General features: G+C 40.7%; 1 protein-coding gene across 4 annotated transcripts in view; it reads left to right on the top strand.

The window, feature by feature from the left end:
* SLIT2 (slit guidance ligand 2) overlaps positions 1–22,748 on the top strand; it is a 310,193-nt gene that overhangs the window by 273,499 nt on the left and 13,946 nt on the right. For all 4 annotated transcript variants that reach the window (XM_039914653.1, XM_039914654.1, XM_029083488.2 and 1 more), the window contains 4 exons: positions 12,606–12,699; positions 15,917–16,054; positions 16,154–16,394; positions 18,198–18,328. In XM_039914653.1, coding sequence (XP_039770587.1) covers positions 12,606–12,699; positions 15,917–16,054; positions 16,154–16,394; positions 18,198–18,328 — 604 coding nt within the window. The remainder of the gene's footprint in view (positions 1–12,605; positions 12,700–15,916; positions 16,055–16,153; positions 16,395–18,197; positions 18,329–22,748) is intronic.

The raw sequence follows: 22,748 nt of genomic DNA, 5'->3' as shown, positions 1-22,748 counted from the left end.
TTCACCTCCTTCCTGCTATATTCTTAAACCAGGAATAAGGCAAAGTGAAACATGAGTCGATTCCACATAAAAGCCCGACAGTAACGCTCAGTTTAACCTCAGGAGTGCCTACTGAATAGATTCTTTACATCAATCAGAAATGTTTGCAAAAAGCTAACAGGATGCTAGCAACAATGTTTAGCAGCCGATCTGTGCCTTTCACCCAATGCTGTTTCAGTTGTAGTGTTCTGGTTGTTCTCTCACACATTAGTGTCACTGAATTGCTTTGTGTGTTTGTGGGTACAAAGTGGTGGTAACTACTTCAGGGAGTAAAGTTACTGCAGAGCTCTTTAAGGGTCGACACAATGGGAGGTTGCAAATTGTTTGGACAGATTGCCAGCTTTAATGTTAGCACCTGTTAAACCTATTGTCTGGTCTCAATTCTAGGAACATACCAGGGACCAATCAGTTCTATGAATATGTGCTTTGTGAGATTTGCATTCTCATATTCTTGGTTTCATTCATGTTTGCAGAGTCACAGTATTTTAGGTAATGAAATTTCAAAATTTCTGGGATAAATTTTCATATCCATTCACATCCCTAAATATCAAGGGGATTCCATTGATTTTAATGATGCTGTTTTTCCCCTTTTCTGTTTCTTCTGCTTCTTTGAGCTTTAGTCTTCCTTGGAGAAAAGGCAATGCCTCCTTTGAAGAAAAAGAAGGGTAAACAACTTCCTTCCTCCCCATCCTTATTTTCCACTAGAATTATTCTCAAACTTGTTTCCAGTGGAGAATCACTTTCCACTGGGCAGCTGCCTGCGAGTTGTCCAGTGAGCCTCAGTCGTGACAGTGAGTGAGGAAAGCAGCTTTGACCATTTGGCAGCAAAAACGACAGGAGAGCGATCCCATTGCCCCACACCCAACCAAAGAAGCATAGTTCTACGGACCATCTCTAGCCTAGACAAGGACAGCTGAAGCTTGGCATTCTTATATTGCACTGGCAAGAATAGTTTTTGCCTATCCTCCTGTACCGGTAACAGGGACAATCAGGTTTGATGTTTAAAATTGATTTATTTGTGGTATTAGTTCAGTGTTTACTGTGTACTAAGCACTTTACTAAGTGCCGAGGTAGAAGATAGACTCGAGACAGTCCCTGTCCCATCATGAGCCCACAGTCTAAGAGGTAGGGAGAGTGTGTAAATAATAATAATAATAATGCTTACTATGTGCCGAGCACTGTTCTAAGCGCTGGGGTAGACACAGAGGAATCAGGTTGTCCCACGTGGGGCTCACAGTCTTAATCCCCATTTTACAGATGAGGGAACTGAGGCACCGAGAAGTTAGGTGACTTGCCTAAAGTCACACAGCTGGCAAGTGGCAGATCCGGGGTTCGAACCCATGACCTCTGACTCCAAAGCCCGTGCTCTTTCCAGTGAGCCACGCTGCTTCTCAAGAATGTTCGAATGTTTGTGGAGGCAGATGAAGAGTCTTTGCACTTTGACCACCTGACCTTGATGACATATGTGATTCATCTGCTTGGCAGATAGAGAATATGGAGGTCCAGGGAAGGTCGAAAAGAAATTCAGCCCTTGGCATTCAGCTCTACATCTTTATAAATATCTTCATTCTCAAAATAATTTTGGAGAAGATTGGACCTTAGTAGTTAGAGTAGATCTTTACAGTCCCTGGCACCCAAAAGAACACAGTCAGATTTAGCCTATTGCTCCGACTCCTTTGAGCATTCAACCAACCCTAAAAGTACTAATTGGATCTAGGGTTGAATTTGTTGGGCTTCAAAATGAAGGTGCCCAGTGCATTCTGGGACTGGCCCAGACAGCAGGATGAGTTTTGAAGCTCTCGCTCACGGAGAGAGGGCAGTGCATTTTGGAACATTTAGTTGTATACAGGTACAGGGATCCCAAGAAGTTCAATAATGACCTATGCAGTCACAGCCATTGTAAAGCCAAATGAGTCAATGAGCTTTTTAGAAATTCAGCCCAATTACCCTAGGCCGTTAGTAAAAATTGGAGATTTGGGGTGGCTGGGTCCTAAGTTTTACCAAGGCACTTTGTTGATTTAGGTTTGGGCTCTGATCAAGTAGTGTTGGGCCTCAAATATCCAACAGGTGTGGAGAAAGAGGAGATCCTCTAAGTGGGTTGACCATATGTTCTGGTTTAGCTGAGTTCTTTGGACATCTATGCTGAAACATGCTCAATATGAGCTCAGTCTAGTTCCTAAGACATTTTGGGACTTCTTGTGCAGCATTCTGAAGTCCTGATTTTCATCCAACATGTAATAGAGCCAGCCTAGCAAGAGACTTAAAGGAAAAGTCCCAGTCAGTGAGGTTTCAAGACCTTTGAAAATAACCTAGAAGGACCATGAGTCTGTCATTAGGAATTTGGAATGCTGAATGCTTCATGTGAGTTTTATTCCACCTGCCCTTTCTCTAGGGAGGATGTGGTGAAGAGCTATTTGGATTATATGATGCCCACAATTTGAAAGTCTTAAAAGAGACAGGCTAAATCCTCATATCCACCTGGCAACAGCAGTGATCTTTCAGCCAAAGAGAAAGTTGGATTTTTGCTCCTTAAATGGAACTGCATTTTTTTCCTTTAAATATTTTTCCCATTCAACTATTTTTTATGATAAAAGGTCTTACTGTGTGACAGGCACTGTATTAAATACTGGAGTAGATACAAGCTAATCAGTTTGGACACCATCCATTTTCCTCCATGGACTCACGGTCTTAATCCCCGTTTTACAGATGAGGTTCCTGAGACCCAAAGAAGTTAAGTGACTTGTCCAAGATCGCATAGCAGGCAATTGGCAGAGCCAGGATTGGAACCCAAGTCCGTCTGACTTATAGGCCCCGTGCACTTTCCACTGGGTCGTGCTGCTTCTCACTTCCATTCCTGCACCATTATCTCCCTTCATACCAGCATCATGAGACAACCCAGGACAATGAAAGTAGTTTCCCTACTTTCAATCATTCATTTGGTCGTATTTATTGAGCGCTTAGTGCCTGCGGAGCAGTATACTAAGTGCTAGGGAGAGTGCAATATATAACAATAAGCAGACACATTCCCTGCCCACAGCGAGTTTATGGGGAGTGACCTGGGGTGACCTTCCTAATCCTAAACAGTGTTAGTTGGGGAACCTGTTCTCAACTGTATTATTAGTCCTCACAGTCAAGTAGAATCTAATCCTGCCATTACCCATTTGGTGCCATGATCACTACTGTGCTTAATAAAAATCTCTTTCTTAAAACTAGCTATTATGTAAATAAGCATTACAGTAAAAATGTGCAGTAAGTATACCTTTTGGTTCCTTAAAAGAAACCAGAGCCATTTTAAGTGTTTCTAATTGTACTACGCCTTATTTTATTCTCCATAAATGTGAAAGGACTTAACATAATTGTAAAGATTAAAAGGAAAAAGATGGTGCATCCTTGGACTAGTGTTTGAAATGGGAATGCTGACCCAGGAGGTTTACTGTCGCTGCTGAACCCAGCCCTGATTTTGGATGGAAAGTCTCATTCAAGGCTAGAATGTTTGCCTTTTGCTGAAAGGACTGCACAGAAAAAGAAAATGAAAGTAATATTTCAGTAATGATGATAATAACACATATTTAGCACTTACTATATAGCAAACCCTGGGTTAGATACAAGATTATGAGTTTGGTAAAATCTCTCTATCCCACAATCGAACTTATCCCCATTTTACAGATGAGGAAACTGAGGCCCAGACCTATTTAAGTGACTTGCCCAAGGTCACGTAGGCTGTGGTGGGACTCAAACCCAGGTCTCCGGACACCCATTTCCATGCTATTTTCATTAGGCTGTGCCTGTCTTCTACCAGCTTTAAACCAAGCAATCATCTTGTCCTCTCGTATTTTACTGATTTCCCACTACAACACGTGGCTTAGTGTAAAGAGCACGGGCTTGGGAGTCAGAGACATGGGTTCTAATCCCTGTTCCACCATTTGTCTTCTGTGAGACCTTGGACAAGTCCCTTCACTTCTCTGTGCCTCAGTTACCTCATCTGTAAATTGGGGATTAAGACTGTGAGCCCAAGTGGGACAAGCTCATTACCTTGTATCTATTCTAGCACTTAGAACTGTCTTTGGCACATAGTAAGTGCTTAGCAAATACTATAATTATCATTATATTATTACTATTAACCCATTCCACACACTTTGTTCCTCTAACGCCATCCCCTACTCACTGTGCCTCCGTCTCCTCTGTCTCACTGCCGCTCCCTAGCCTAAATCCTCCCTCTGGCCTGGAACTCCCTCCCATTTCACATATGATAGACCAATACTCTCCCCACTTTCAAATCCTTTTTAAACTCCCATCTCCTCCCAGAGGCCTTCCCCGAATAAACCCTCATTTCCCCCAATACTCAAACTCCATTCTTCATCATCTATGCTCGTGGATCTGTATCCTTTAAGCAGTTGATATTCACCCAACTCTCAGCCCCACGGCACTTACGTACATATCAGTAATATATTTATTTTAATGTCTGACTTCCCCTCTGGACTGTGAACTCCTTGCAGGCATGGAATTTGTCTACCAACTCTATCATGTTGTAATCTCCCAAATGCTTAGTTCAGTGTTTTGCACACAGAAGAGTCTCACTAAGTACCACTGATTGATTGAAATATTTCATAAGAATTCCCAGAAATGCTTAATTGTATTTGAGTGCTTACTGTGTGCACATGTTGAATTGTGTGTTGTTTCAATTTGTAACACTTGCAGTAAGGAAAATAAGCAAATTAGTAAAACTGAAAACCTGGATCCAAAATTAACCACATTTAAAATTGTAATGTAAGCATTTAGCAGCTCTCTAAACTAACAAGAAAATGCCGTTAGCTGAATATTACCAATAGTAGAGGCAACTTATTTTTTTTTTTTCCTGGAATGAGAAGAGAGTTGCAACAATAGGAAAACAGTTAAAGTGAAATTAGGAATAGAGTTATTTCCAATTTTAAAACAGATTTTTTCTTTCAAATAGGGTGCTAAAGTTTAAATTAATTTAACGTGCAAGGGATTATGGTTACCGAGAGTTTCAATTACTCTGCATTTAATTAACTTGCTTAATTTTCTACTTCTGCTAAGAGAAAATCCCTATCTTTGTACTGTAACTAATCTACATTCCATAATGACTGCAAATGGGTTTTGACTATTAGAGCATTTGGGGAATTTCACTAGCTAGCTTTCTCTTCTGCTAACCTCTAAATCACATACTAAGTGCACTGAACCAATCAAAAGGCCAAATTGTAGATAATTGAGGGTGGGTGTTTGCCTCAGAATAATGGAAGTCATTCTGATTGTTTTAGATGTGCCAGTTATCTTCACAATATCTAACCATGAGGCTTTACCTGGTCGAATATCGTTGGTTTGAAGATAGGCCTCGGGATAGATTTTGAGAAGTACTCATTGGCCTCCTCTTTAGAATGTTCTCTCGTGAATTTTAGTTCAGGGTCTGAGACCATATTGAGAGCTAGGCCTTTAATAGACAAACATTGTGGTGCTAACACTTTTTCTCCATATCGTAATTTGATTTGAGTGTGAGAACACATTTATGCTATTTCTAAAGTGTAAGGGGGAAGAGAGATAACTTTATAGATGGGTCAGGAAAATACGGGTGCCCTGCTAAGAGCACTATCTTGATAGAGCTATTTAAGAAAATAGTACTGGGGATGATGATGACAGACAGACTAAAGAATAAATATATGATTGTTTATATCACCACAGTCGAATGCTAATCTTTGGAGAGCACATTCATATGCTAGATATGTATTCCTTCCTGAGGCTAGATTGTAAATGCAACTGTATATTTTTTTTTTTAGGACAAATTACAAAGTGCTGAAGTACATGTGTTGTTGTTTCCCTTTTAAAAAAAACATAAAATGAAAGAGATTTCACACTAATTCTGTTTTTAATGGGGTTCAGGTTGATTTTCCTGGAAACTTTCAATACCAGGTAGTTACCTCAGGGAATTTTTAAACAGATATGATCTATCTCAGCATGAACACTGTCACACGTGTTAGATAAATCTACTTACAGAAAACGTAAAATGGAAGTACTTGTCAAGCTCGACATCAATATCAACATTGCCTCTTTGAGTAAGGATCGTTTGTCCATTGTCTTGTGTATTTCGGGAATCATGACTTCATAATGAATGGGCCAAACTGATGCACTCATTGGATATCTTTCTTCCCAAAATAGTGCTTATTCCCTCTTATTCCCTCTTTCTGAACCTCTTGGAGAGCAGGCTATAACCTGATAATAAGCTGCTTATGTTCACCAAAACACAAATCAAAGACCTATTAACTAGGGCCATTTACTGTGTGGTTTCTGGTGCCTGGAAAGAGAGAGAAGTTTGTTCCCAGGAATGAGTTTACTTCCTTGGGAAAATAGGATCAATCAGAACAATCCTGAAAAACTACATTTTCAAAGGAAAATTGGTTGGACACTAGATTCTTTCCATTTATAATTTTCTTGGGACTGATGATGTAAACTTAGAATGGAATTGGCAGTCAATACTGTGTGAGCAATAGCTAAGTCCAATAGTGATGAGAAAATAAGAGTAAGACGGTTCCTTCTGGAATGAGTCAAACACTCATTTGGAGAACTGTCCACTTGATTCCAGTAATATTTTTGCAGTCTCCCTCCATGTTCTATACCCAGAGCCAAATGCATCCTTCCTTCATCCCCAAACTCCTACCACCCCTTACTTATGGAATTCAGGAGAACATGCCTGCCACTCTCGTATTTTTTTTTAATGGTATTGTTTAAGAACTTGCTTTGTGCCAGGCACTGTACTAAGCATAGGGGTAGTTGCAAGTTAATCAGGTTGGACACATTCCCTTTCCCACAAGGAACTCCCGGTCTTCATCCTCATTTTACACATTAGGTAACTGAGGCACAGAGTAGTAAAGTGACTTGCCCAGGGTCACACAGCAGACAAGTAACAGAGTTGGGATTAGAACCCAGATCCTTCGGATTTCCAGTCCTGTGTTCTATCCACTAGACCATGCTGCTTCTCCATATTTGAAAGAGACTCTTGTTTATTCACCCACCTGTAAGTGTTTCAACAACAAATGGCAAATCTGGTTCTCTATCTGGGATTTCCAGATATCCAGCTATTTTTATTTTGTTTTTAACTTTCTGTCTCCCATCCTTCCATCTTCAGCTGTTTCCCTGTGAAATAAGTCATCCTCATGGCACACCAGGGACTTCCTTCTGGGCAAATGCAGTGATCTCTTTTTAGGAACCACTTGGAAACACTTTCTGACTAGGCTTTGGGAACCTTTTCTGGCTTCTCAGATCTCTCTCTTGGTTCCTTTTCTCTGCTTTTCTGATTCCTCCTCCTCATTGTAACCACTATGTGAGTGTCATCCAAGTCTCAGTACTCAGCCCTCTTTCCTCCTCCTTTCCTCTAGAGGATCTCAGGGAGGAATTGGCTTCAATTAACACTTTTGTGGATGACTCTCAGAGCTGAACTATTACTTCTGCACTGACTTCTCACTTCTCTCCTGTCCTGAATTTCTTCCTGTGCCCTGAACATATCCATCTGGAGACTATGTTGCTGCCTAAAGTTGTAATGTGTACAATACCAAGCTCCTGCAATTGTCTCACCACTTGTTACATCTCTTCTCCATTTGATCCTTCCCAGATTACTAGGAAACAAAAGGATAATAATTGTGGTATTTATTAAGCATTTACTTCTAATAATAAAAATGGTATTTGTTAAATGCCAGGCACTGTACTAAACGCTGGGTGGATACAAGCAAATCAAGTTGGACATAGTTCCTGTCCCACAATCTCAATCACCATTTTACAGATGAGGTAAATGAGGCACAGAGAAGTGAAGTGACTTGCTCAAGGTCACACAGCATACAAGTTGCGAAGCTAGAATTAGAACCCATGAGATCCTGACTCCACTTCACTAAGATGCTTCTTGTGCTGCTAATCTTTACTCTGTCAAGCATTGTAATAGATTCTGGGGTAGATAAAGGGTAATTTAGATCCCACACATTCCCTGCTCTGCACACATTAAGCGCTCAATAAATACGATTGAATGAATGCCCACATAGGGCTCATAGTCTAAGTGGCTGGGAGAACAGGTATTGAATCCCCATTTCAGAGATGAGGAAACAGGCACAGAGAAGCTAAGTGATTTGCCCAAGGTCACATAGCGGGCAGAGTGAGGATTAGAATCCAGGTCCTAAGACTCCCAGACCCGTGCTCTTTCCATTAGGCCACACTGTGAATTTGAAGGAAAAGACTCCAAGCCATTTTAGTGATTTTTTTTTCTAACCATGGAAGAAATATGAATTTGAAGGAAAAGACTCCAAGCCGTTTTAGTGATTTTTTTTTTCTAACCATGGAAGAAATATTTTTAGATTTGCTCTGAGTGGAATGAATGGGAGATTTTGCAGGAGTGATTTTTCTTTCAGGTCAATGGATCAGTTAAACTGAAAGCCAGCCCAATTTGTTTTGTTCTTAGATTGTGCCACCAGGAATAAATCCCAGTTATCCCCAGAATCAACCCAATTTACACCGTGGCTAGGCATCCCTTTCAGAACCCAAAGATCATTTTAAAAAATGAGGGGGTTTGGTTTCTGTTTTGTTGATGATCTGTGAAAACTCACCATTTAGAGAGAGTTGTCAAGTAGCGATGGGAGCTGATGCTGAGGGAAATGGTACCAAAATAGAAGCGTGGCATAAATCTCATCAAAAGTCTTGAAATAAACCTTATATCAGGAGTTAGAGCTGACACGGCCGTTGTGGCAATGGAAGGCGATCTTCGGGCTTAATCCCTACTTTGGAGAAGGGGAAACCTTATAATAATTGTGGTATTTGTTAAGCACCTACTATATGCTAAACATTGTAATAAGCACTAGGGTAGATACAAGATAACTAAATCCCACATGGAGTTCACATTCTAAGTAGAAAGTTGAACAGGCATTGAATCCTCATTTTGCAGATGAGGGAATTGAGGCACAGAGAAAGCAAGGATTAGAACCCAGGTCCTCTGACTCCTAAGCCCATGGTCTTGACACTAGATGACCCTCCTTCCCTCTCAAATAACAGATAAGGATTGTAGAACAGACAGTATAGGGAAGGTTCTGTTGGGGAGCTAGTTGGAATGATTTAATTTTAACCTTCCTCTTGACTTGTTTTGGATATGCATAATCTATGGCTTGAACTTTTTCTCTGCTGAAAGCTTCGCTCTCTAGATTGAATTTGCTAATTTTGATGATGTAAATAGTTTGCTCTGGAAAGAAAAATTCACTCTTTAGGAGAAAAAAGAAGGGAAAATGGTTTAGATGCTCATTTTCTTTCATTCATGGTGCTTTTAGTTGATCATCCATCCACCCTTTTCAAAGCCTCTTTAGATAACAAGGCCCAGAATTGATGCTTGAAAACATTTCAAGTGCATGTGCTCTTAAAATGATTTCCTCTTTGATGTTAGTTCTAAACTTCTCCCTAATGTTGCATTAGTTTAGCCTACAACTGAACCATTTCAGGCTGAAATATTGTCAGCTTGTAGAATCGAAGGAGTCAGCACTCGAGCCAATAGGAAAGAAGACTTAATAGGTTATAGGAAGTGGCGATTCAGTGGGGAAACAGTCAATATCTTTGAGTTTCTAATTGAAAGCCTTGGAAGAGTAGAGAAAATATAGAATGAAGTTTGAACATCTTAACAAAAACTCTTAAGCATAAATAATTTTTTTTCATGAGTAGTGGTAATTCTAACTCACATCAATTAGCCAAGTAATATTTCCGAAACTTTAAAAAGAGTAGAAACCTTAAAAAAGAAAAGAAAAAGCATGTCAAACATGGGATGAAATTTAAGAGGGGAGAAATTCAAGATTTTAGTGCTCATGACTGACCTCTATTTATAAGAACAACGCAAAAGCATCTAAAAGCCATAATGGACCTTAGGCAATAATTTAGTGCTGTTGATTTGTTTGAAGAAACCAAAAAAAATACAAACCACCGAACATTATGCTATAGTATATTTCAAGCAAGGAGTAGGGAATACTCTGGTCCTTACATCCATTTGGCAGTGTTCAAGCCCTAATCAGGGTATCTTAACCTGTTTCATCCCCACCTATTGAGATGATGTTGTAACTAGAGGGAACCTGGAGAAAAGCAGCCGTAAAGCTTCTTCCAAAACTTGCTGGCAAGGAAAGAGGCTGGGTTAATTTAAGAAAAGAGAAGACTAGAGTGTCCCTAATAGTTGTATTCAAGTCCATTTAGGGGCTTTTCACAGGTTGTGGAACCAGTAGGGGAGGCAAACAAAAAGATATTTACAAATAGAGTAATCAGGATAAATAATTGGTTATATATACGTACAAGTGCTGAGGAAAGGCATAAATACATCTGTACTTAACATGTAAACAGTTCCTCTAGATGGAAAGCCCCTTGTGGTCAGGGAATGTGTCTACTGACTCTGTTATATCACACTCTCCCAAGTGCTTATATAGTGTTCTGCACAGAATAAGCTCTCAGTAAATATGATTGATTGATGTACATGCTAATGGTGGTTGATGGTATTTTGGTATGTGGAGAGCTAATCTGGAAGGCTTGTTGGAAGAGGTGGGGTTGTAAGGAATCTTTGAAAATGATGGGGAGAATCATGGCCTTTCAGATTAAGAGTTGAGATGGGGGAGTTCAAGGCTGAAGTAACTGTATGAATGAGGGGATGGAGGAGGAAGAATGCAGAACAGCAGGTCCAATCAATCAGTGGTATTTATTGAACACTTACTGTGTAACAGCACCATCCAATTTGGAAGAGTTGGAATAAGCAGCGTGGCTCAGTAGAAAGAGTATGGGCTTGGGAGTCAGAGGTCATGGGTTCTAACTCCAGCTCTGCCACTTGTCAGCTGTGTGACTTTGGACAAGTCACTTAACTTTTCTGTGCCTCAGTTACCTCTCTGCAAAATGGGGATGAAGCCGCCATTGGAGGTTTCTGTGGAGTAGGAAAATATGGACTGAATGTTTTTTCAGAAAAATGGTCTGGATAACAGAGTGAAGTATGGAGTGGAAAAGGAAGAGGCTGATGCAGTAGTCAAGGTGGGGAGTGATGAGTACTTGGATCAGCCAGGGAGCAGGTAGGGTGCAGTTATGGTTACAAGAGTGAGTTAGAGCAAGCTCAGAGTAGCTGGTAAAGTGAGGTGATTTGAAGTGAGACTGAGTTATAATTTATTTGTATTATATTATAATTCATAATTTATTTTGAAATACAAGATGTGAGCTGGGGAAGATCCGGTAAAGAGAGTAGAATAGTAAAATGGGAATATTTGGTAGAGAGCCTTGAAACCAGTGAGGAGTTTTTGCTTGATACAGAAGAAAATGGGAAGTCACTGGGGGACTCTAGGGAGCCTTTCGTACAGGTAACTACCTCAGAATAAGCTCCACACATCTTAAAATGGGACATGTTGGCCTTCTGAAAAAGGTGCTAATGTTACTTCAAATGAAATATTATAGTCAATGGGACATAGAATTTGTTGTCCTTAACCACTTAATCTCTTCATATGAGTTGGCGTGCATTCACAAAACAAAGACGTTCAAACTGAAATTACTGAAAATGGTGGATAAAATTAATGTGATTTTTTTCCTAAGAGCTTCTTCCAGTGAAGCCCAATAAGTCGGATAATGTTTGGATTGATAAGAACTGGAAATTAGCTAGAATTAAAAGAAATGTGAGTGAACAGAGCGGGGAAAGCCCTATTTTCCTTTGCTAGTGAATAACAAATTTCAACCAACTATTGTGAGAAGGGAAGACTGCCTGTAACAAGCTTACAGTCTAGAGAGGAAGAAAGATATTAATATGAATAAATGAAGGAACTGCTACTTTGGGGATCTTCGTGATGGATGCAAAATGCAATATAATGGAGGCAGCGTGGTTGACTGTGAACACTGAAATCTGCTTAAGTGATCTGATTCATTTCTAAGCTTCCTTTCCCTTCAGCTCTCCTCTCCTCACTGCTCCTCACCTATCAGTCTATATCCTCGTTTTGGTAATTTGAAGCTGGGAAGTTCATAACAGCCTTGGAATTGTAGCTGCTGGCCTGGCAGTTTCTCCATTCCTGGACAAGATCAGCTTTAGAGCTGATCCATGGGTGGTGGGTATCTATTTACCCCCAGACTAACCAGAATTCTCCACCCAGACCAACCCAGACATTCTGAAACCAGTATGGTAACTTACCGGCTGCATTCTGGAAGCTCTCATACCAAGATGCAGGCAGCATGCATAAATACACTTTTAGAAGAAAACACTGTTAAATGCCTCTGGTGGTGGCTTTAAAGATATGAATATCCCTAAGTGCTATGAAGAATGAGGTTGTTCTTATCAACTCCAAAAGAGAATTGAAAGAATTGAACGAGTGTGAGCAACTTTCTCCCCTGAAAAAAAGCCATTGAGGGAGGGGTGGAAAGGCCCATTTTCCTTTCCTAATGAAAAACAAATTTCATCCAAGTATTGTGAGAAGAACTCATTTCATCCAATTTTAAATCCCAGTAGTTATTTTATTGCTAGAGGGAAGATGTTCACTTTCACTGCTTAGAGATTTTCTCCTCTAACTAACAATATTTTGCTGTTGTTGCAGGTGAGTTGTGTGAGGAAAAACTGGATTTTTGTGCCCAGGATTTGAACCCCTGCCAGCATGATTCCAAATGCATCCTGACTCCCAAGGGATATAAGTAAGTTTGAATCCTGTTCATCATTCACTGAGATGGTCTTACAAACCTTTAGAGACACGGTGTCCTCTACGGGCTGGTTTCTAATCCTTTAGCTAATAAATGGAATTTCCCTAACTATTATCCCTAGCATTCTTATCTAATTATTGTGTCATGGAGGGCACAGGATTGAGATAATATATTCTCTCAGTTTGATGGGAAAACAGTAAATGGAAAGTTTCATGACCCTATTTATGAAATCCTCTCTCCCTACTGAGGCTGCAGAGGGCATTCACATTAGAATATTTATGTTAAAGTGGGATTATTGCATGCCCTGTGCTTTGTAATTACAAGATGGGTTATTAGTAAGACTCATTGGAAATCATTAGAAAATAAAGAGTTCATCTCCAGAAAGAGTAATCCTTAATTAAATGATTCCTTATTACCATTAATTAGCAGGCGCATTAAAAAGTGGTCCTTAATAGGCTGTAGATTAGCAGATTTGGGAGACCTTCTGTTTTCAACAGTAACTCATGCGCACCTGTGTTATTACAGTAGTACATTTTGCCGGAAGCAGACTCAGCCAAAGTGCTCATCGTTACTTGAATAGTTTAAATGGTATTTTTAAAACACCCTATTTAGATGGTACAAAGTCACACTTGCATTTGTAATCAGAACCAAGAGCTTCTCTGTCACAAGGACTCTGCCAGGTTGTATGACTAGAAGTTCATTTTCTTATTCAGAAACCAGTAAGACTAATTTTTTATTCTTGCATCTTGCCGTTTATGTAAGTCTTCTATATTGCAGTTTGAAATTTGAAACTTGAATACAGGTATTTCAAACACGGATCAAACATTGTCAGCCTTTTAGTTCCTTTAATAGTGAACTTTATATTCTTTGTTCCTTTCAGTTACCCATTTTTTTTTCTGAAAGGGAGTTTAGAAAATGGGACATGTTTTATTGATGTTCCTGGTTTTAGGAATATGTTATTTACATTTTTATTCAGTGTTTCTAAACCAGATTTAGCTGGAAAAGGATTGTTAGAAATTTCTGTCCTCTCAATGTAATTGCGAGTCATAATGGTCGTAGAAAGTTATTTGTATGAGAAAGAATGCAAAAATCAGCATTTAGACAGCCATTGTGGCAGCAATGTGGATTTCACATCTTTTCCTTTGATTTCTTTTCAGATAAATAATTCAGAGTATTTCCTTAACTTAATGTGTGGAGCTCAGCTGCACAGTTTCCATTAACATTAATTGAAGCTCTGCAGCTTACACCTTGCCCATCAAGTAGAGCATATAGAGTACCCTTCAGTGTTTTTTAAACTACAAACTCACTGTTTGCTTTTGTTGTTTTTTGGGGGCGAAAAACAAAGAAACCCTTGCCTAGCACAATCATTCCTGGCCAGATACCTTAATTGTCCATATCTGGTTAGACCCTGCTCTCTAAAGCTTAAACCCAATAGTATTATGTTGCATTAGTTTAAGAGTTCATTTTTGTGCCTTTTGTTTTTGTCTATTGACAATCCAAAGGCATCTGTGACTCCTGATTTAAAAGCCTGGGCTTCGGAGTCAGAGGTCATGGGTTCAACTCCTGGCTCTGCTACTTGTCAGCTGTATGACTGTGGGCAAGTCACTTAACTTCTCTGTGCCTCAATTACCTCATCTGTAAAATGGGGATTAACTGTGAGCCTCACGTGGGACAACCTGATTCCCCTGTATCTCCCCCCAGCGCTTAGAACAGTGCTCTGCACATAGTAAGCGCTTAATAAATACCAACATTATTATTATTATCTCATATCATTCTTCCTGATCAAAAAATCAGAGCCTAGGGAGGAATGTTTTATATGCCAGCAACCCCCACAAGCTTCTGCATGGGAGTCAGAAGGTCCTGAGATCTAATTCCGACTGCCACTTGTCTGCTGTGTGACCTTGGACAAGTCACTTCATTTCTCTGTCCCTCAGTTACCTCATCTGTAAAATGGGGATGAAGACTATGCACCCCATGGACGGTGTCTCACCTGTTAATCTTGAATCCACTCCAGTACTTAGTACAGTGCCTGACACAAAGTAAGCATTTGACAAATACCATAAAAACAAAATATAAACCAAAAAATAAACACCTTCTGGAAATTTGTGGTAGAAATCAGCCGGGCTTGTCATGGAACCTCAGCTACTTTTCTGAACAGTAGTGAGGCTGTCGGTCTGCTCCTGCTAGTTCTGATCCCACTCTGCTATCACCCTGCCCCCAAATGCTCTGCTCCATCCCTAGCCAGAGACCTTGGGGATTTGGGGCAAGACTGGAATTCCCCTAAGGATTCCGTAAGACCCATGACTGTTGTTAGCTCCTCCCTGGCAAGAGGCATATCTTCCACTTGGATTGGATGTTACGGAGCCTAGTAAAGTGCTCCGCACAGAGCTCAAAAAGTCCAGGCAGGATTGATAGCTATGGATGGATGGATGATGATGATAGTTTTAGTTAAGTACTTACTATGTGCCAAACACTGTTCTAAGCTCTGGGGCAGAAACAAGGTTATCAGGTTATCCCATGTGGGGCTTAGTCTTAGTCCCCATTTTACAGATGAGGTCACTGAGGCACAGAGAAGTGAAGTGACTTGCCCAAAGTCACACAGCTGAGTAGTGCCAGACCCGGGATTAGAACCCACGACCTCTGACTCCCAAGCCCATGCTCTTTCCGTTTAGCCACACAGCTTCTCTAGATGGAGGACATATGACCCCTGAAGGGTCACCTATAGAACTCTTGGAGCCATCGGGTCAAAACAGTCCCGAACAGTTAAAACTCTAAATCTTCGATCAGCTGTGTCAATTAGTCCAGGATGCTTGTGGTAGCATGAGTCCACCCTCCACAAACTTTCCCCATCCCAGGGCGGCTGCAGTGGAAACCTAGGCTTGATGATTGTCCCTCGCCATCCTCTCTGCAGTGGTTAGTTGGGAAGAGCCTGGGCCATGAAATCTTCCCCACTCAAACTTTCTGTGACTAGAATTACTTTTGCTTCCTTCCAGTGGTATTTATTGAGTGCCTTCTATATGCAGAGCACTGTTCTAAGCATTGAGGGAGTGCAATTCAACAGAGTTAGCAGAGGTGGTCAACCAGCCAGGTGTAACCAGCAACGATTTAAAGTTGCTAAGTCTTCAATTTTTAAATGTGATGAGTCTGTGGTAGGATTGTCTACTTTAGATAGGTTAGCGGCAAATTATTGACTTGATGGTTGTTTGGCCAGGTGCGATTGCACTCCTGGATATGTAGGGGAACACTGCGATATTGACTACGATGACTGTCAAGACAACAAGTGTAAAAATCGAGCTCATTGCACCGATGCAGTGAATGGCTATACGTGCATCTGCCCCGAAGGCTACAGGTGAGCAGACAATTGAAAACATGTTTTTATCAGTCGCCTTTTCTTGTCGATTCCAGACCGGGCACTCACCAAGATGTTATCTGCTCTGTTTCCATCTAGTGGGTTGTTTTGTGAGTTTTCTCCCCCCATGGTTCTTCCTCGCACCAGCCCTTGCGATAACTATGATTGTCAGAATGGAGCTCAGTGTATCACCAGTGTCAACGAGCCAATCTGTCAGTGTCTACCTGGCTACCAGGGAGATAAGTGCGAGAAGTTGGTCAGTGTCAACTTCGTGAACAAAGAATCCTACCTCCAGATTCTTTCCACGAAGCTCCGCCCTCAAACCAACATCACTTTACAGGTGAGCAGTAAGTTCAAGTGAAGGGGAAATTATTCTCCTTAAGCCAACAGTTCATAGAGAGCTTTCATTTGTGTTTTTCATCATTAGTGCTAGTAGTAATGATGATAATGGTTGATTACCTACTGTGTGCCAAGCACTGTTCTGAGCTCTGGAGAGGTATAGGACGATCAGATTGGGCACAGTCCTTGTTTCACATGAATCTCACAGTTTGTGTCAAGCACTAGGATAGAGACAAGGTCATCAGATCAAACCCAGCCCGGTCCTATGTGGGGTTCACAAATCTAAGAAAAGGCAAATTGCAGTCTGAGAGTATCTGATGAGCTGCAACTAAAAAGCAGTGACCATCAGCAGGCACACCAAAGCTTCAGCACATGAAGCTGCAGCCCACATCCTTTCCAAAGGCTGACGTTTTTGAAACTAAGTGGAGAGTACTGTTTCTTGAGTTGGTGACTCCACTGATCAGATGGCAAAAGAAAACTGAAATTGGATTTGCCTCTGTGAGTGAATTCAGGAAACATTGTTTTATCACCCAATAAACCTCTTGTCAATATGTCGAATTTGCTGGAAATATGAAAAGGGATTTTTAAGAGGGCTTAAGATACTCTAGTCAGAGACTAACCTTAAAATACTGACACTTGGCTTCCTCTTTGCTGTCTACCAGCCCTGCAAGAGGAGTAACCTTTAAGATTAATAATAATGAAATTTGTTAAGGGTTTACTATGTGCCAAACACTGTTGAGGGGAGTAGGATGTTGGAAGGATCCATAAAGCTGCCTTTTGTACTTTAATAATAATGACGGTATTTAAGTGCTTACTGTGTGCCAAGCACTGTTCTAAGCACTGGGGTAGATGCAAGGTAATCAGGTTGTCTCATGTGGGGCTCACAGTATTAGTCCCCTTTTTACAGATGAGGTAACTGAGGCCCATTCATTCAATAGTATTTATTGAGCACTTACTATGTGCTGAGCACTGTACTAAGCACTTGGAATGTACAAAGAAATGAAGTGACATGCCCAAGGTCACAGAGCAGACAATTGGTGGAGCCGGGATTAGAACCCACGACCTCTGACTCCCAAGCCTATGCTCTTTCCAAAAAGATAGGATGTCCCCAACAGTCTGGGCATCCATCCCTTCCAAACCGTAGTCCGTGATCTCCATTCATTCATTCGGTTGTATTTAGTGAGCGCTTACTGTGTGCAAAGCACTGTAGTAAGTGCTTGGGTGAGTAAAGTAGAACAATAGGCACATTCCCCACCTCTAATAAGCCTACACTTGTCGAAGACTTTCAGTCTGTGCAGATCAGCAGAGGAACCTGCCAGGGAGGTGAGAGGAACAATGCAGACCCGAGATCCTCCGAGAGCTTTCCTGCCCATCCGCAAGGGTCCTCTTCCCCTCCGCTCCCAGAGAGAAAAGAGCTCAATAAAACCTCTAATGTTTCAAAGTGCATTGTGCCAAGCTGAATAAAATGCTTAATAAAACCAGAAAATTACTCTGACTGCAGATGTACCCATTTAGGAGAGAAAAGATAAATGAAAGTATTTTGCCTTGAAATTTATGAACACTTTGACTTTTTATGCTTAGTTGGCTTTTTCAACCATTTTTCAGCTATAAACTAGTTGGTCTTCTCAGGGAGTAATTGTGGAAGGTTTTATTCTTTTTCATTGCCCAAAGGAGAATTAATGGTATGAGTGGGAGAAAAAAAACCCAAAAAACCTTCAAATCACTGAACTTCCCTATATATTGGAATGAACTCTTGTATTGTTTTGCCACTTTTCCATATAATTTAGTGCTTACTTTTTCATAGATCGCCACAGATGAGGACAGTGGAATTCTGCTGTATAAAGGTGACAAAGATCATATAGCAATGGAGCTGTATCGTGGGCGAGTGCGGGTCAGCTATGACACAGGATCTTACCCGGCTTCTGCCATTTACAGGTGACCGTCCATCAGTGACTAGTAGAGACAAACTGTTAAATGAAAGGTGTAATATCCGCAGCCCCCATCCCTCCCTCTGGAAAGGAGAGAGCTATTGAATTAACAGTTGCATCTATTATTTTGGAATGAGCGCTGCTATCAAAGCTATTTAAGTTTTTTTTGTATGATAAAAGCTGTAGATGGGGTAGGATTAGAAGTGAAGAGGAACGAAGCCGAATATATTGTAGCCTAAGAGGGTTCAGATAAACAAACTCCGATCATAACTCGAGTTCTTTGAAGAGCTTGGTCGTCTTTGCCAAACTGCTTTATTCCCGAGCCTGTTCCCAGTTAGGAAAATAGAAATAGTTTCTACCATGACAGACAAAACGTGGGGGTAATATTTCCATTCCTATCAGTGGCCCGAAAAGAGGGGAACTACTCTTTTATAGTTGAGTCAACTTAATGCTTCCGATCCACAGCAAAACCGTTCTCATTCTCCCAAGGGTGATTATTAAATGGTGTCCTATCAACCTCAAAGAGTCCATTCCCTCTCAGAAGCTGAGACATCAGTTCTTTAGCTTTTTGGGGATAGGCCAAATAAAAACTTAGATGATGGGGCCTAATAAATCAAAGTGCATATTCAGTTCAGAGGTTGAGAAGTGTAGCTTCTCATCTAAGAAGAAGCAGATGTTTTAGGAGAGTTAATGAGAGCTAGTGATGTTCATTTAATGGTATCTATTGTGTGTCTACTGTGTGTAGAGCATGTTGGCATATGTGGTACATTTTGGTCAAATTTTAGAATATAGACTATTTGTACATGAGTTTTTTTGAACTACTACTCTGTGCAGAACCCTGAGTTAGGCATTTGGGAGAGTACCCATATCAGCAGAAAAAACAGTTTCTGCCTTCAGGGAATTTACAGATAACAGTGCAGATTCAAGAACTCACATTTAGTCAATCAGTGGTATTTATTGAGCCCCTACTGTATGCAGAACATTGTACTAAGCACTTAGGCGATTTCAGTAGAATAGGCAAACGTGATCCCAGCTTTTAGGAAGTCTGCAATCTTACTGACACATATTGTATACCTACAGTGGAAGCAGGAGGAAAATGATGAATGTAGTATTAAACAAAAAAGAAGAAATAAGCCAATATTCTTATAAATACTAAGGATGGTTGATAGGATGACAGGAATAGACAAGGTGGGGGTTAGTAGGGTTTGGGGGAAAAAAATTGGAAGCCAAGTTAATTCTCCTTTGATTTAAGTTCTCTTTTTTGTGTTATATACAAATTAGCAATTTTCGCTTTGTGTCTCCCAATAGAATGATTGATTAATGTGTCACACAGCCTTCCTTGGAGAACCAGGCCATCCTGGATGGAGGCTTCTGTTTTAGAGTTCATGGCTAGCCAAGTGATAGAAAAATAAAACAAATAGAACCATTTCTGCCCTAACACAGTAATTGTGTTTGTGAAGAACCCCACTGTATATAGTTATTGATTCCGATGAAATTAATGGCTTATAGGGTAGGTGGGTTGAAAACATCACCTTGACAGACCATTTTCAATTCAAATTCCATTGCTATTCTAACCAACACTAGCAGAATGTTTTACACCTCACCAGTCATTGCGTTTTCCAGAAACACAAAGTTCTGTGAAGTAACATGCAGTTGATGCAGAGGCTGTGAAGCATAGCATCATCCTTCCACAATTTGCACTACAGTCACACTACCCACAACAATCTTTTCCCACCAAATCTACTGCATCAACTTGCAGATCATGCTGTATCCAAGGCAGACTTGAGAGTGGTCCTTAATTCTCCCCTTTTGTCAAATGTAACTCTTGTAACGTGTGTTAAGAGAAGCAGCATGACAGAGTAGGACCCAGGCTTGGGAGTCAGAAGGACCTGGGCTCTAATCCCAGCTCCGCCACTTGTCCGCTGTGTGACCTTGGGCAAGTTAGTTCACATCTCTGTGCCTGTTACCTCATATGTAAAATGAGGATTAAGACTGTGAGCGCTATGTGGGACAGGAACTGTGTCCAACCTGATCATCTTGTATCTACCCCAGCACTTGGCACAGTGTCCGGCACATAGTAAGTGCTTAACAAATACCACAATTATTATTATTATTAATAGAAATAAACTTAATGCATCCAATGTTCTTCAGTTTAAAAATTGATGAATGTAAAGCATAATAAAGTAAGAATCTTAACTGAAATAAATCCTTTTCCAGTAAAGGCTTCCGAAAAATGTGCCAGGAATTGGTTTTCCAGAGATTTTCCAAATAGTCATCTCGATTTTCATTTCTGTTAGCATCTCAGCCAGTTTTCATTGTATGACGACTTTCTCCTTAAGGATAATTGGAGTCCTTTGAGAAATAGAGACATTTTGCTGAGGGGAATGAAATTCGGGATTATTCCAAGCGCTTAGTACAGTGCTCTGCACATAGTAAGCGCTCATTAAATACTATTGAATGAATGAATACCTTTCTACTGCCAGCGTTAGATGGACACATTAGACAATCAACCCTATATACACAGTGGGACTTCATTTTATTAGCAGTAGTGGTTCCTTATCCTACTATACACTATAGTGAATGCTAAGGAGAAAATTGGAAGGGTCATAGAAACGCTGCATCCCCAGTATAATTTTTTTTTTCAAACTGCATTGATAATCTTTACATTCTCTCAGTGCCTGAGCTTTCCTGGACATAAACTGGGCGTCCTTCAAAGCTGCAGTCATTCTTTCAAGTTATGGGGATGTTCACCATTCATTCAATCGTACTTACTGAGCACTTACTGTGTGCAGAGCACTGTACTAAGCACTTGGAAATTGCAATTTGGCAACACATAGAGACAATCCCTACCTAACAACGGGCTCACAGTTCCATTTGTGTATGACACCCGGGTCTCCTATACAAACATCTAGGTGATTTCCTTAAAGCTCGTGCTTAACTTAGTACCAGCAGATCAGCTATAACCCTTATTTATGGAAAGCCCAAACTGTGGGACTCACCCGTTCCTTGCACAGGACATTTCTTCCAATATCATGGTTCTTGGTAACCAAATAGGCTTGCGTTGTCCGACCAATTTTCCCTAGTTCCATATCTACTTTCTAACCAATACTCATAGTGAAAACATGTGTTGTGGCATAACTAAGTTGTCTTAGTGACCAAAATAGTAATTGCCCCTCCCAGAAGGGATTAACCAGCCACAGATTAGCCAAGGCACTGGGAGAATCTGTTCTATGTTGTGCCTAAAGTTGTTTTGGTATGTAATTTAAAGCACCGGAGTCTCATGTGAGCTAGGTTAATGATAATAAATATTTAGTTTTGATAAATATAGGTTTAATAAATATTCAGCTTCAAATATATAAAGCTGAAAATTAACTGGGGACCCCCAGTGAAGGACTTCATGGTTAGTAAAAATGAAATTAAAATAGAGATGACGGCCTGGTGGGGCTGTCCCATTTGGAGGTAATGATTGCTCCTCGATAGCCTGTTGTGTGTCTTTCAAAGACCACATGGCACCCCCTCTCCGTGGTCCTTGGGTGTGCTGGAGAATTGACATCCCAAAGGAGAATTGCACACTGCCAGCTAAAATCTAGGTAGCAAGTGGTTCGTAGCCCCTTTCTTAAACTCACTCCTTGTGTCTCAGTGAGCCAGGATTTTCACTTCAGGACCTGAGCCTTTGGAAAATATCCAAGGAAGCTCTTCTAGCTCCATCTTTCCACCCCCTCCATACCTTCTTAGTCCTCAAAAGAAAAAGAACTGGGTGTTGAAGAACCTTCCTCTCTTGTGAAGATGTCCTGATGCCATGTCCCTTCTCAGGATATCAGTCAGTAGTATTTGAGTGCTTACTGTGTGCAGAGCACTGTACTAAGCACTTGGAAGACTACAATACAACTGAGTTGGTAGACATGTTCCTGGCCCTACATAATGATAAGAACAACCTTGAATGTTATAGGCCTTTCATTTTGCGTGGCTCAGTGGAAAGAGCATGGGCTTGGGAGTCAGGTCTTGGGTTCAAATCCCTGCTCTGCCATTGTCAGCTGTGTGACTGTGGGCAAGTCACTTAACTTCTCTGTGCCTCAGTTACCTCATCTGTGAAGTGGGGATTAAGACTGTGGGCCTCACGTAGGACAACTTGATTATCCTTTATCTACCCCAGTGCTTAGAACAGTGCTCTGCACATAGTAAGCACTTAACAAATACCAATATTATTATTATTATTTTGGTTGTCTTACAGCACATTCACATAAATAACCACCCAATTTGTCCTTGAAACATTCTGGTGAAATGGATTGGGAGAAGAGCAGTAGTGTGTGTCATCTGCATTTACAGGTTCGGGGACAGAGGCACCCAGATATTTTGTGACTTGCCCTTCTTTTCTGCTAGAATTGGCAGTCCATTATCTTGAAATTTAAATTCACATACAACCAAGC

This window comes from Ornithorhynchus anatinus, chromosome 18 (genome assembly GCF_004115215.2).
Source record: "Ornithorhynchus anatinus isolate Pmale09 chromosome 18, mOrnAna1.pri.v4, whole genome shotgun sequence".
Classification (NCBI taxonomy): domain Eukaryota; kingdom Metazoa; phylum Chordata; class Mammalia; order Monotremata; family Ornithorhynchidae; genus Ornithorhynchus; species Ornithorhynchus anatinus.
The sequence above is the reverse complement of the archived record's forward strand: the minus strand, read 5'-3'. Positions and strand labels throughout refer to the sequence as shown.